General features: G+C 33.7%; 1 protein-coding gene across 5 annotated transcripts in view; it reads left to right on the plus strand.

Moving 5' to 3' along the window:
• The window catches only part of WASHC3 (WASH complex subunit 3), a 57,567-nt gene that overhangs the window by 3,896 nt on the left and 39,850 nt on the right, over positions 1-13,821 (plus strand). For 3 of the 5 annotated variants that reach the window (XM_055575403.1, XM_055575420.1, XM_055575412.1), the window contains exons 3-5: positions 1,993-2,058; positions 4,109-4,216; positions 8,336-8,446. In XM_055575403.1, the coding sequence (XP_055431378.1) occupies positions 1,993-2,058; positions 4,109-4,216; positions 8,336-8,446 (285 nt within the window). The remainder of the gene's footprint in view (positions 1-1,992; positions 2,059-4,108; positions 4,217-8,335; positions 8,447-13,821) is intronic. The other 2 variants (XM_055575430.1, XM_055575440.1) reach the window with 1 other exon arrangement.

The raw sequence follows: 13,821 nt of genomic DNA on the forward strand, positions 1-13,821 counted from the left end.
AAGCAAAAGCTCTGAGAATTTTCACATGACCTAAAAAAAAATTTAGTGCTTATCTTCTATGTCCAATTTTTAGGCCCACCATCAGACTTCACTTTAAACCAAATAAGGTTTTGCTGAAAACCCTATTTACTGCTATAACTTTTACAACTGCTTTTAAAATTTTTACAACTACTGGATTAAGTGTCAGATGAAGCTTAGTAAAACCATCAGTTGCTTCCCTCTCTGGCTTCTAGGACATACTCAACCCAAAATGATGTACCAGGAGATCCATTCACTTAAAATACTGTTTCTCTTTTAAAGAACCGGATCTGCAAATGGGATATTTTACAAACCTGAAGTCCCACAGTACTTTTTTTCCCATGTTCAACTTTTAGCTCCATAGTTCTTCCTCTTTTTTTTTTTTTTCACTTGAGTAAAATGCACTGCCTTGCAAATAGGTGGGTGGTGCATCAAGAACTCTTCAACTTTATCTGAAAAACTAGGAATCTTGTAAATTCCCGTTGTCCCAACTCAAGATATTTCAGGTTTGCTTTAAATCCTTATAAAGAGGATGGATGGTTAAATGGATGGGAAAGTAGACATACCTTTCTGTTTCCTCTCTGCTGAAACTTTCAGAGGTGGGGACAATTACTGTTATTGATCATGTTGCTTATATCCATAGTCATCTACACTTCAGAGTAGTGGTTCTCAACCAAGGAACATTTGGTAATGTCTAGAGACATTTTTCGTTGTTGCAGTTGGGGAGTTTTTATGGCAATTAGTGGGTAGAGGTCAGAGATTCTGCTAACTATCCTATAGTGCACAGGATAGACCTTTACAACAAAGAATTATCCAGCCCAAAATAGAGCCAGTCAATAGAGCTCAATCAATAGAGCCAAGACTGAGAAACCTGCTTTCTGGTGGTCTAGGAGTTTAGAAGGAAAATGCAGAAGACATAAACATCATAGAAATGAGCTTTAGCAGCCCATGAATGAAACCAGGTGTATTTTGTCAAGTGACAGTGGCATTTTAGAAAGTACATATTTATGTGTGTTATAGCAGTAATTACACAGGAACAGACTCAAAAACATTTATTATGCTGAATAATTGAAAAGCAGAGGTTCTTAATTTTGCCATGGATCCTTTGGCAGTCTAATGAAATGAAATTAATGTTTTTCAATGCGTAAAATGTGTGGGATTATAAATGATATCAAGTGTGTACTTTAAAATGGAGAAAGACATGGCAACCCACTCCAGTATTCTTGCCTGGAGAATCCCACGGACAGAGGAGCCTATCAGGTTACAGTCCATGGGGTCACAAATAGTCAGACATGACTGAGCGACTAACACACAACACATATATATGGCTAATGTAATGGTACAGAATAACTAGAGCATGGTAAGCTCTTGGTTCTGGTTCATCTTGGGTTTTAATTGTTGGTTGATTCCTTTTGCTTTTTTAGTATTCTTATTTTTTTTCTTTGTTTTAATTATTCCCGACATTAACTACTTATCTTCCAATTTCATCTTTTTTTACTTTTCAAACTTGGAAAGTTTGAATTCGGGACTAATTGTATATATTTCTGTGTTTAAGTGATATACAAAGGCAGACCCTGCTCCTTTCTGTTTGGGGCTAGTTTTTAATCCTGTGTTCTATGAAGAATTCCTTCATTCAGCAACAAGTAATTATTGGGCTCCTGTTAAGTGTCAGGTACTGTTCTGGTCACAAGGGGTATAACAGTGAATAAAAAACTCTGTCTTCAGAGGAGTTTACATTCTGGTCCCAGTGATTGATTATGGCTCTGATAATGAGTTTCATAAGACTGAAAATGTAACTTCCTCTCTATGAATACAGTTTTATAAAATAACCATGAAACATGCTAATGAAGATAATTGAATACTTGAGTTTCAGTTCTTACTCATGTAAATAAGAGAGTAGTATATTAGAAAATCACAAATATTTAAACCATAGTTTTTAACTTTATCCTTTCGTTTCTAATCTTTCTTTTTCAGAAACTAGCAGACCTTTCTCTTCGTATCCAGCAGATTGAAACAACTCTCAATATTTTAGATGCAAAGGTTTGTATTTCTGAGTAATTTATAGGATAAACTTGCTCTACATATATCAACTTTCTCAGTCGCATTTAACTTTAATTGTATTTAGGAATGAATTCAGTTTAGCTCCTGCATCCATGACGTGGTGCAGTGCTTTCATTTGTTTAATTTATTATAATTGCAAAGGAAATAATCTTCATTATGAACCACTGACTGAGTCTGTTTAAATATATATGTGGGTCGAGGTTTCTTTCCTTATTTAATCAAAAACATAATGAGTAACATGTTAACAAATTGTTATATAGTTTGCTTCATTTAATGGAAAACTCACAATTATCTTAATAGTAGTCATTGATAACACAGGAAAAATTCTATAAAACTTTACATGTCTCCAGAACAAAATTTGGAGAAAATCTCAGCTATTTTCCATTTGTAAAAAATCCCATGGACGGAGGAGCCTGGTGGGCTACAGTCCCTGGGGTCGCTAAGAGTCGGACATGACTGAGCGACTTCACTTTCCCTTTTCACTTTCATGCATTGGAGAAGGAAATGGCAACCCACTCCAGTGTTCTTGCCTGGAGAATCCCAGGGACGGGGAAGCCTGGTGGGCTGCCGTCTACGGGGTCGCACAGAGTCGGACACGACTGAAGCGACTTAGCAGCAGCAGCAGCAGCAGTGAGTAGTACCAGTTCTGATGTCAGAAATCACAAAAGGTAACTGTCATATAAAAGCAAAAATAGAAGGTTGTTTCAATTTGAAAGCTTGCAGGTTTTGTGTGCTTTTCTTATATATAAAATAATGGAGATGCTAATATATTTTTGTGACTTTGTTCTTTTATCAAAAAAAATTGACACGAAACAATATTTATTGACTTTTATAATCCACAGGATTGCCAAGAATTGGACACGACTGAGTGACTGAACTGAACTGAAGGAAGTGAAATTACTAATATCTTCTAGCATAGGGATCAGAATGTCTGGTTTAGGCTTTCTACATCTTCATGTGGTCTTCAGCTACTGTATTTCCCTCAGAACATTTCCTTAGCTTGTAATTTAGGATATTTGGCCTTGAACATGTTCAAAATAGTTTCTTAGCAGCCATACCCACTTGAAACTATTAGGGCCATGGCCACTGTGCTAAATACTGTCATCAGTCAACAGTTTTCAATGAATATTGCTGCTTTAGATCTTATTGCCATTGCTTTTTCATTATTCTTTATTATGAATATGTGTATTATTTTAATGTTTGTGGAATTCTTGAGTTAGAGTCCACAGTCACAAATTAAGTTGCCATGTGGACAGGTTAACCTTAATTATTTCCATGACCATAAGTTAATCCTCAAAGTTAGCCAAACATTTGACAGATGTGTGTCACTGATATCAGGATGAAATCAGAAAAGAATATGTGCATGGATCTTGGAAATCCGACCTAAAATGCTTAACCACTGACATCATGCTCATTTTTTGTGTATGGAGAGTAACACATTGTAGTAACATTCAGTGATATTACTAAAGAAAGAAGAAAAGAACAAGCTGCATCATATGTTAACATGTGGCAAGAGTTTTCTCATTTCCCAGATTATTCAAACTTAAAATGTGCTACAGAGCACATTTTGAAGGGGAACAAAATATATTTAATCAAAATCTTTTTGCAACTTTGGGATGTAAGTTTTCTCATCCCCCACTTTACAGGTGAGAAAATTGAGGCCTAGGAAGATATGCATAGGGTTACATATGTTGTGACTTAAACCTTGGCAATCTGACTCCAAAGCCCATGCTCTCATTCCTTACACTAGGATTCCTTATTAAAAAAAAATAATAATTCCTGAGAAAGAATGGTGACAAGCTAAATTAGATTAGTGAGAAATTCTTCAAAAATATTTTATTTGTCAATGCCTTTCACTTTTAAGTAGTTTATGGCATGGAGAATTTCAACCAAAGATGAGATTTTATAAAACCACTTTTATAACTTTAAAACTTAAGAAAATTATTTAAAACACAACACATACTTAGAAACTTAGTCTTTAAAGATCTAATATTATCCTCATATACCAACATTAATTTTCTCCTCTCAGTTATCATCTATCCCGGGCCTAGATGATGTCACATTTGAAGTATCTCCTGTAAATGTCACTAGGATCACAAATGGAACACATTCTGAAGCCACTTCAGAGCAATCACAGGTATGTAATTAAGTTCCAGGAAGCATGAGCACCTCTTCTTGGGTAAACCAGATAGACCAAATCTGCAGGTTCAAATAAAGTTAAATAAAAACGTAGCACTTGACTAGTAATATTTTTAACTTTAAGATAAAAAATAAAGTTTGAAAAAAGTTACTAGCTTTTCATTTTGTTATTCTGAACAGTTTCCTGAAGTTAATATTTTTCTTGCCTATAAAAAAGAAAATTGACCTATACAGGACTAGGAATAGTCTTGAATATAACTACTTTCTTCAAGTTCACTCTGGAAATTTTTTTCTTAGTTCTTGTAAGAAATGTGTCTTTTAAATGTTTTAGTATGACACTTTCACACATGAATAAAAATAGAATAGTACAAAGACTAACCAAGTGCCCATTACCTGGATTCACCAGTTAAGATTTTGTTGCAATTGCTTCATCTGTCTTTTTTTGTCACTGAAGTGAATTCCAGGCATCATGTCTTTTCACCCATGTATAATTCCCTGAGCATCTGTGAAAAGTTCTGACATTTTCTTGTATAACCACAGTGCCTTTATCATATACAGTATAATGAGCAATAATTCCCTGATAATATCTAACTCTTTGTTACCAAAACTCTGCTCCATGAGCCAGCAACCTACCTGAGAACTTGTTAGAAATACAGAATCTCAGGTTCCACCCCAGACCCACTGAGTCAGAATTTTCATTTTCACAAGATCCGTATGTGATTTGAAGGCTCTTGAAATTTGAGAGGTCCTAATCTAAGAAACACCACTTGTCTAAAAAAGTGTGTTTGGGAAGTTGATTTGTTCAAATCAGCATCCTTGTAAGGCCCGCACTCTGTTTGGCTCTTATGTTTTAATGTTCATTTATGCTCTGTATAAATTTAAATTGTGTATTACTTTTTATTTCAAGAAATAAAAATTCTTCATTGTTTAAGAATAATCACTAGTGTATCTCAGTGAGGTATTAAAATCCAAAATAAAATAATCACTAAAATGGTGGTCTAACAAGTAATACCAAACAAACAGACTTCCTATGTATATGGAATTTTGCATTTGTACCTGGAGGTACTTTTTATGGGATATCTTTTAGATCATAATAACGTTGACCGTGATTATAATACCTCCCATATAAAGGTTTCTGACTGTATGTGTGGTGTGTTAAGTGCTTTTTATAAATTAACTCATTTAATTCTCACAACAGCCCTATGAAGTAAATACTTTTATCAGTTCTATTAATACTTTACAGATACGTCAAATGAGGTGCACAGAGGTTAACTTGTTGAAAGTCAGACAATAAATGTAAGAGCTAGAATTTTTACCCAAACAATCTGGTGTCAAGAATCCTATCTCTTATCTGCTACACTGCACTGTCTCTAGCACCTGTGTTGAACTCATAAAACATAACTCACTTCAGTATTCTTGCATGGAAAATTTCATGGGCAGAGGAGTCTGGCGGGCTACAGTCCATGGGATCACAGAGTCAGCCACAACTGAGCAACTGAGCACATGTGGTCTAAGGCTCTGTGTGGGAGGAGCCATATATTTAGAAATATTGTATATTTGGCAGATGAATTAGATGACCGTTTACTTAACAGTTAGGGCTTCCCTGATAGCTCAGTTGTAAAGAATCCACCTGCAATGCAGGAGACCCCGGTTTGATTCCTGGGTTGGGAGGATCTCCTGGTGACAGGAAAGGCTACCCACTCCAGTATTCTGGCCTAGAGATTTCCATGGACTTCTCTGGCCTAGAGAGGTCCATGGGGCCGCAAAGAGTCGGACACAACTGAGTGACTTTCACTTCATTTCATTTTACTTAACAATTAGGTATTAGAAAATTTAACATCCATTTAATTAATATGACAAATTCCATTGTGATGATCACTGGAATATATATAATATACAAAAATAAATTCAAATGTTTAGAGGAATTTAACTTTACAAGGTTTTATCAATTAAAGATGAACCATCCTTTTTCTAAAACAAGGCATATGTAAAAACTATTACATGTTTCCATTCTACCTAGTAGTTATTCTTTGGTGGATACTAACCATTATTATATTTCTGTAAATTTATAAAATGATATCTGACTTTCAGTATTAACTTTTCCAGGTGTTACTGTGCACGCCTATATATGATATGTATTTAAAACTTGTGCAGTTGTGTTGGTCTTGCCTATTTAAAGTCTCAAAAAATTGATTATGAGTAATCACAACTGAATTATCTAAAATTCATAATTACTTATTATTCTAGCAATTGTATTGAAAAATAGTTATTAATTCATTTGGAGGATATATGAAGTACTGTTGGCTTCCTAAATTTAAAAAATGTGGTAAAGTTGTGTATTGATTGGCTTAATATAATTGTTCAGCATGTTCTTAATATTGAAATCAACTTTTTATTTCTCTTCATTGTTTTTAATTGGTATATTTTATGTAAAATATTTTGAAATGGACTGAAGTATTTCTTAACACAGAATTTCCATTGACATTACAGTCAACTTGCTTATCAGTTAAAAGATAATCATGAACTTTTTTTTAAATCATCCATTCATTGCAATCTCCAATCTATATATGAGTCAAAGACCCAAGGTTTGCATACTGATTTTTCTGCACCTTTAATTTCATGGTTCAGATCTTATCATTACTCACAGGAGAACATCTAATTGTACAGATTGAGATTAATTTGAGAATAAAATGAAGGACAGTTGAGAGATATGATAGAAGATTTAACGGGTCATACAAATAGCAAAGGTGTAAGACCTGATATAATTAAACCTTGTTGAGGTCTTGGTTATTAGGCTAAAGTTAAAGGCTGAGTTCTAAAATCCAGTGGTCTTATATGTAATTACCATTTGCTCCATTGTGCTATTGTATGAGTTTATTGTCCTTATTTTTTTAAAAGCATACATGGGTCTTGTTGAAATTTTTTGTTTAATTAAATATTTTGGACGTTTTGTAATTAATGTATTTTGCAGATGGATGTGTATATGTATATACATATTTACACACACACACACACACATATGCACTTTTGTACACTTGACACTGTCATATAACTGGAGTAACCTAAAGAATTTGGGGATATTTTACTTGCTTCAGCATTTAAAAGAGATTTAATTTATATTTGAATTATCTGGGGAAAAACCTTAACATATAATATATATTCTAATAACTATGAATACCGAAAGATTTTTTTTATTTATTTACACTTCAACAGAGATATGCTTCAACAAACATAAAATTGATATCATTCAGTTAAGGAACTTAACCTTAATGCTAACATACAGTAAGTCACTAAGTAGACTTACTATAAATGTTTAGGTTAATAGAAAAATCCAAGAATTATATACAGTCTTGGCTTTGCACTTAAATGAAGATAGGATTCCAGTTTGGACGAGTTACCATTTACACGGTACCATGCAAAGTTGAGAACTGCCTATATGATGAAACCATTTTTATCCAAAAAGACCATTCCCCATTATTCTTCATTATAAGTAGTATTTATAATCTTAACCACTCTTTGGAGAATATTAATAATTCCATCAGTAGCTGAAATATATATAAACATAATTTTGTTTGAGAAATGAACTTCTCTTCCACAAGTTCTCCAGGCCTTGCCTTTAGAGATGTTAGAATAGCCATATCCACTTAGAACAAGATTATTCAATGAATGAGAAGTATAATTGTGTAGATGGTATAGATACCTAGAAAACCGATTTTCTGTCCACTGGAGTTGAACAACTGACAAATCAAATAGCTTTACTAGCTTTATTAAAAGTTTTATTAAAATAATAGGTCCATAAATAATTCATGTTTTGTATCCACACTCGAGGGACAAATAAAGCAGAATTTTAATTTTTAATGCCTTGAATATGTTTGCACTTTTATGGGAACAATATAGTGTTGACATTACATGTAACTTCCTCTGCAATCATATTTAAATATTTGTAAATATTTGGAAACATATATCCTATAATTAAATTATTGGTATTTAAATTTAGAAATAGGATTTTTTCTGATATTGTTTGCTTTAGAATAATAAAAAGAAACATCCCTTTTAAGTAACATGATGGACCCCTTTTGTGAATTGTCTAAAGATTTATACACCATGCTCTCTACAGCAGAACAGTTTACAAGACTCTGGACCACAGGAAAGTGAAGTAACACCAGAAAATATCTTAACTGTAGCCAAGGATCCAAGATATGCCAGATATCTCAAAATGGTTCAAGTGGTAAGCTGATTTGGTCTATCTTCTCTGTCTTGCAGCCTCCTTTGAAATTCTTAACCCTGGAGGTTTCATTGTTATTTTTTCAGTCTGAGAAAACTGCTAAACCAAGTGACCAAGTTTTCTATCCTCTTACTTCTTTCCTATGTTTAATGAATGCCCTGATAAAGAGTAAGCAAAAGTCAAATCTTTCTAATGAAAACTGATCTCACACTTCAAAATTAGTATAGTTTGATATAGATTTATATAAACTTTTTGCCTTTCATAATCTTTGCAAATCTTGGATGTATCAGATAGAAGAATGAAAGTGAATTATTCACTTAGTACATCGTATGACTTTAGCTTAATTTCCTATATTCTAACACATGGGTTTTTTGTGTATTTTTATTCTGAATTTCACCTATCAATAGTTTGGTTCACAGAAAAGAGCATAAGTTACCTGGCCGTATAAAGTAATGCTTTTACTATTATGACTTGAGAATGGGTAATTTTTCTAAGAAATCATCATTACATGGTATGATGCAAAAAAATATAACACAATATTTGTTGTTTTGTAACTGCAGAAGTTAGTTGCTTTTCATTCCTGTAGAAAGTCCTATTACAGTAGTGGAAGGAGCTAACTGTCCTTTTTCAGTTGATCAAAAAATTTAATGCTTTTGTAAAATTTTGTTATCAGGCACAAGAAGTATACTAACATTAAATAAGAACAGTTTTGCTCACCTTGGCATTATCACCAAAATAATTTAAAAACAAAGACTATCTGACAACCAAAAAGAGTAGATTGGCTTATTTAGAAGCTACAGTGGTGACAATGGAGAGAAGAAAGTACAGTCGCTTTTTCTAAGTATCAGAAGAAATGGCTTTCTCACTTTCAGAATTCTTCATTGGCAGTCAAAACTCTGGGTTTTAGGCTTTGGGGAGAAAAAAACAGACTTTGGAGTGAAAATATATAAATTTTTTAAACTAATAAAGATAAAATGGCGCTAGTTTGAGTGTGAATCATGATGAATGAATTTTTAAAACTAGAACCGATGAAAGCTTAAGCTAAGCTTAAAATATGAACTGTTAAAAACTATGTCTTTGACTGTTTCAAACAAAAGAAAACTCAAAAGTTTTAGAGTAACTGTGAAAGGCTTTTTATTTAGTCTCTTCTTGCCTAACTGATATAATTAGGAAATAGTAAAATCTACGTTGTATCTGTAAGACTACCATGAAATATTTAATAAAAGACCCCATTTTAGGGTAACTGTTATATTCTTAATACATTGCCTCAAATTTTACAAGAATTTGAAAAACTCTCAATCTCCTTTTTCAGTGTAAATTCATTGTCCATTTATTCCACAAATATTTATTAGTTCTAAAGTACCATATTAAGTATTGTCTAGATTTATTTAGCCAGCTAAGGTTTCCAGACACCACTTAACATTTTTATTTTTGTTATTAATTACTTAGACAAGTTTCATTGCTTTTCAGAAGCTCATATATCATATGTTTGTATGTATATCTGTAAATGGATTCTTTACATATTCATTCTTCTAATCATATAGCTTATCATCTCACTAGGAATAACAGCCAAAGTCCTTCACAGGCCTGTGAGATCCTGTACAATTCAGCTCCCTTATTACTTTTTTAATCTGTTATCTTCACTCACTGTGCTCCAGCTCTATGGGCCTCCTTGGTGTATCTTAAATAAATCAATGGATAGTTGCCTAACTCAGGGCCTTTGCATCTGTTCTCTCTCCCTGAAACACTTTTCACAAATATTTTATTATTTTTTCCTTTTCTTACTTCAAATATTTGCAGAAATATTACCTTCTTTCTGGTCCCACTCCCTTGACTCCTTCCCAACTGTATTTTTATTCATATGACCATTCAGTTATGTGCAAAATACTACATATTTTACATACATTATTGGTGTCTCTCCTGCTTCTAGAATATAAACTCCACAAGGGTGGGGGATTTTTCGTTTACTTTGGTATTCCCAGATCCTAGAACCATATCAGGCACATAGGATATACCTATGAATGAAAATGAAATGCCACTTTAACCTTTGATAGGTTTTGGTGATAGATTACTTTTTTACACTAGCTCAGTGGTCTTCAGAGTAAGAAACTTTCTGGATACAGGTTGCTAGTTCCCACCCATTAAACGAGAATCTCTGTAGTTGAGACTTGGAGCCAGAGCATATGTGTTTTGGAAAATGCTCTTCTGATTAAGAACTGTTTACAAATATTTTACACTGTTTTATAACATCATTCAAGTAATTTTTATCTAAAAACATTTAAGAAGCAATAAATTGTTGTTTTTCTTATTTTTTAAACTATTTCCTTATTTCTTAAACTATTTTTTAAAATTATAGTTTTTTGAACTATCTTATTCTATAGTGGTACCTGGCTCTTAGCTCAAGCCCATCCTTTTTGTTTGGTGTGGCCATGAGCAGGAGTTTAATTTCTTCTGCCTCAGTGTTTTTGCTGTTTTTAACCCAACATTCTTGATTTTGGTCCTCTGCCTCCTTCTGCCTTTGGTACGGGTGTTTCTAATTCCTAAACATTTCCAGGGTTCTGGAAGTGCTGCTTCTTTGTGGTATCCTCCTCTTTAGGCACATGGACTTGGCCTTCCTTTGCTCTGCTAAGTCATCATTCTTTTATCTGCTTTTAATTTCCATTTATTGTGGTTCATGGATGCCTCTTAGTCATTAAAATTGGAGTTCATGTTATTTCTTTTTTGCCTTAGTATTTGGGGGTAATAATTTTCAAGAAGAAAACAGGGACCAGCATCTTTGCTTTGAAATTATAAGTTCATCCAAGTTAAATTTAATTTTATTGTTTTTAGTTCATTGTGCCAACCTGTATCCCAGAACCTTATTACCCAACTTTTGTATCCTATTGCTCCCTGTCCTACATTTCATTCTTCAGACAAAACCACAAAACTTTCTCAATATAAGCTCCATGCTTTTCCACCTCTGAATCTCGATCCTCCTCTTGATCACTACCTGTCCAGATTCTACTCATCTGACACGTTCCTATGAACACTTTAACTACATTACCTTGGATCCTGAACCCACTGACATACAAAGCCAGAGGTGATGATGTCTCCCTTCATTTATCTGTTCAACCGCTTTATCTGTATTTTTTTTATTACTTCATATCTTGTTCCTTGATAATTTAAAAATATTTTTATCTACTGTGTTGAAAAGAAAATCATGAGCAAAAGACCTATGCCTTGGCCAATCTTTATATTCACTTTAACACCTTGCCTATAAGGTTGCTCAATCAACATCTGTTTTTTTGTTGTTGTTCTTTTTTGTTTTTGTTTGACCACACTGAGTGGCCAAACTGAGCTGACTCAGTTTTGTTTGACCACACTGAGTGGCCAAACTGAGCTCACACTCAGTGACCACACTGAGATCCCCAAATATGTGGGATCATACTACCCTAGTCAGGGATCAAGCCACCACCTCCTGAAGTGAAAGTGTGGAGTCTTAACCACTGGACCACCAGGGAAGTCCCAGTATTTGTGGAATGTACTATTTTATCCTGCATATTAACTCTTTCCCAATTTGTATCCCCTGGAAGTGTATAAATGTCCTATTTTTTCAAGTTATTGATTTAAAATATTTTATAGACCCAAATCAAAAATAGACCCTCAAGGTTGATGTGAACCTGCCTGTCATTACTCTTCAGATGACAGTTACTAAGCTATCTATAAATCCACTATTTTTCCTGTCTCCTAAGAATATCATGAGTGACCTTCAAAATATCCAGTTGCAGATGTAGCAACTTGTTTGACAGAGCCCAGAATTGTCTTTCATTGGCATGGTCACTCTAGATTTCTTGTCACTTCTGCATCATCATTTAGTTCTGGCTTTTTGTTTAAACTTAAGTATGAAATCATTGAATCAGTTCCCCTCATTGCTTCCTCTGTTGAAGGATGCAGTTTTCAACAGGGTAACTTAGGAGTCTGTCAGATGCTCTGATCTGAATGAAATTAAAGCTGCCAGTACATATAAAGAGCTAATGTCACCCGCCCATCATGGTTGTATCTCATCCTTGTGTTTGTTTGCAGCCTGTTTCAGGAAAACTTGACCTAAATCCTCCATCTGATCAGGTGACCAAAAAGTACGTCCCCTCTGGTAATACAGCCTTTACCTTTTTTTAACTTAGCTTGATGATTCCTTTATCCCATGTTCAGGAATCTCCAAGTAGTTTATATGAATTGGTTTAAAGGTATCTTCTGCCTTCCATTATATAACATTGTAACATACTCCTTTCAAATGTCAGTTGCCACTCATGAATTCCTTCCCACTAATGTTAGTCCCTAAAATTCACTTATTTGAAATTTCAAGTTTGCTATGTACAAATACACACACACACACTTCTTTTTAGGTGGTTGGATTTGTTTTCTATTTGTTTATATCTCTTAACTTCATAGTTCTTCTACTTTATTTTTCTCTCCTATGATGTTGTTATTGTTCGTAGTCTCAGAGTTGTAGTTGAGGAATTTTCTTATCCTTTGATTTCAGTTTAAAGCCCCTTGATCATACCTGTGGGTCTTGCTAAGCATAATTTTGGTTCTTCTAAATTATTTAACACTTTTCCAGGAGTATAATCATTCTAGTGTCATAAGTCATCCCTAAAATATGATTCAGCGACATGTGCATAGCTAGTTGTGTTTCCTTTATCATTGTCTTTACAAAACTATAGCTTTAAAGTACAATACCACCCTCCTTTAGAAAATACCTCACACAAGTGGAGAAGAGTCATTAGACACCCTTTGCAATCTGTGGCTTTGAATCCTTCAGTTTCTGTCATTAGCATGGGAATAATCTAGATAGCTTTGTATCTCTGTACTCCAGGATAGTAAATTACCTTCCTATTCTAAACAGTTGTTTATTCTTCCAAGATGATTCAGTTCCTTGACAGTGACTGAGAGCAATGAATATAAGAAAGAAAAATAAATTTGATGTAAGAGCTTAACCCCAGCTAATTCTAGAGGGTAGCTTTATTAGAAATTATCTTATCAATACTAGAAAATGTTTCACTTTCCCAAGAACATTGTGGATTTTCATTAAAATGCCCATTTTTTCCTCAACTTCTGAGAGTAAGATTTTCTTGCTTACCCACTTAATAAAAATTTAGTTATTAACATAAAGACCATATCAGCATAATTCATCAAACGAGTTTTACTTTGTCTTGTTGTTATGATCTTAAGTAGTTTGTCACTCACCATACACATTACTACATGTTATCAAAGCTGAATTTTAGAAGCCTGCATTCTGGAATTTAAGGAATTGTTTGTATCAAAAAAAGGAAAGAGAGCATGGTCTGCAGAAAACCTGTCTTTCTGAAAGAAATCTGTATATACCAACAGTAAAAATAAAT

Source organism: Bubalus kerabau, chromosome 1 (genome assembly GCF_029407905.1).
Source record: "Bubalus kerabau isolate K-KA32 ecotype Philippines breed swamp buffalo chromosome 1, PCC_UOA_SB_1v2, whole genome shotgun sequence".
Taxonomy (NCBI): Eukaryota; Metazoa; Chordata; class Mammalia; order Artiodactyla; family Bovidae; genus Bubalus; species Bubalus kerabau.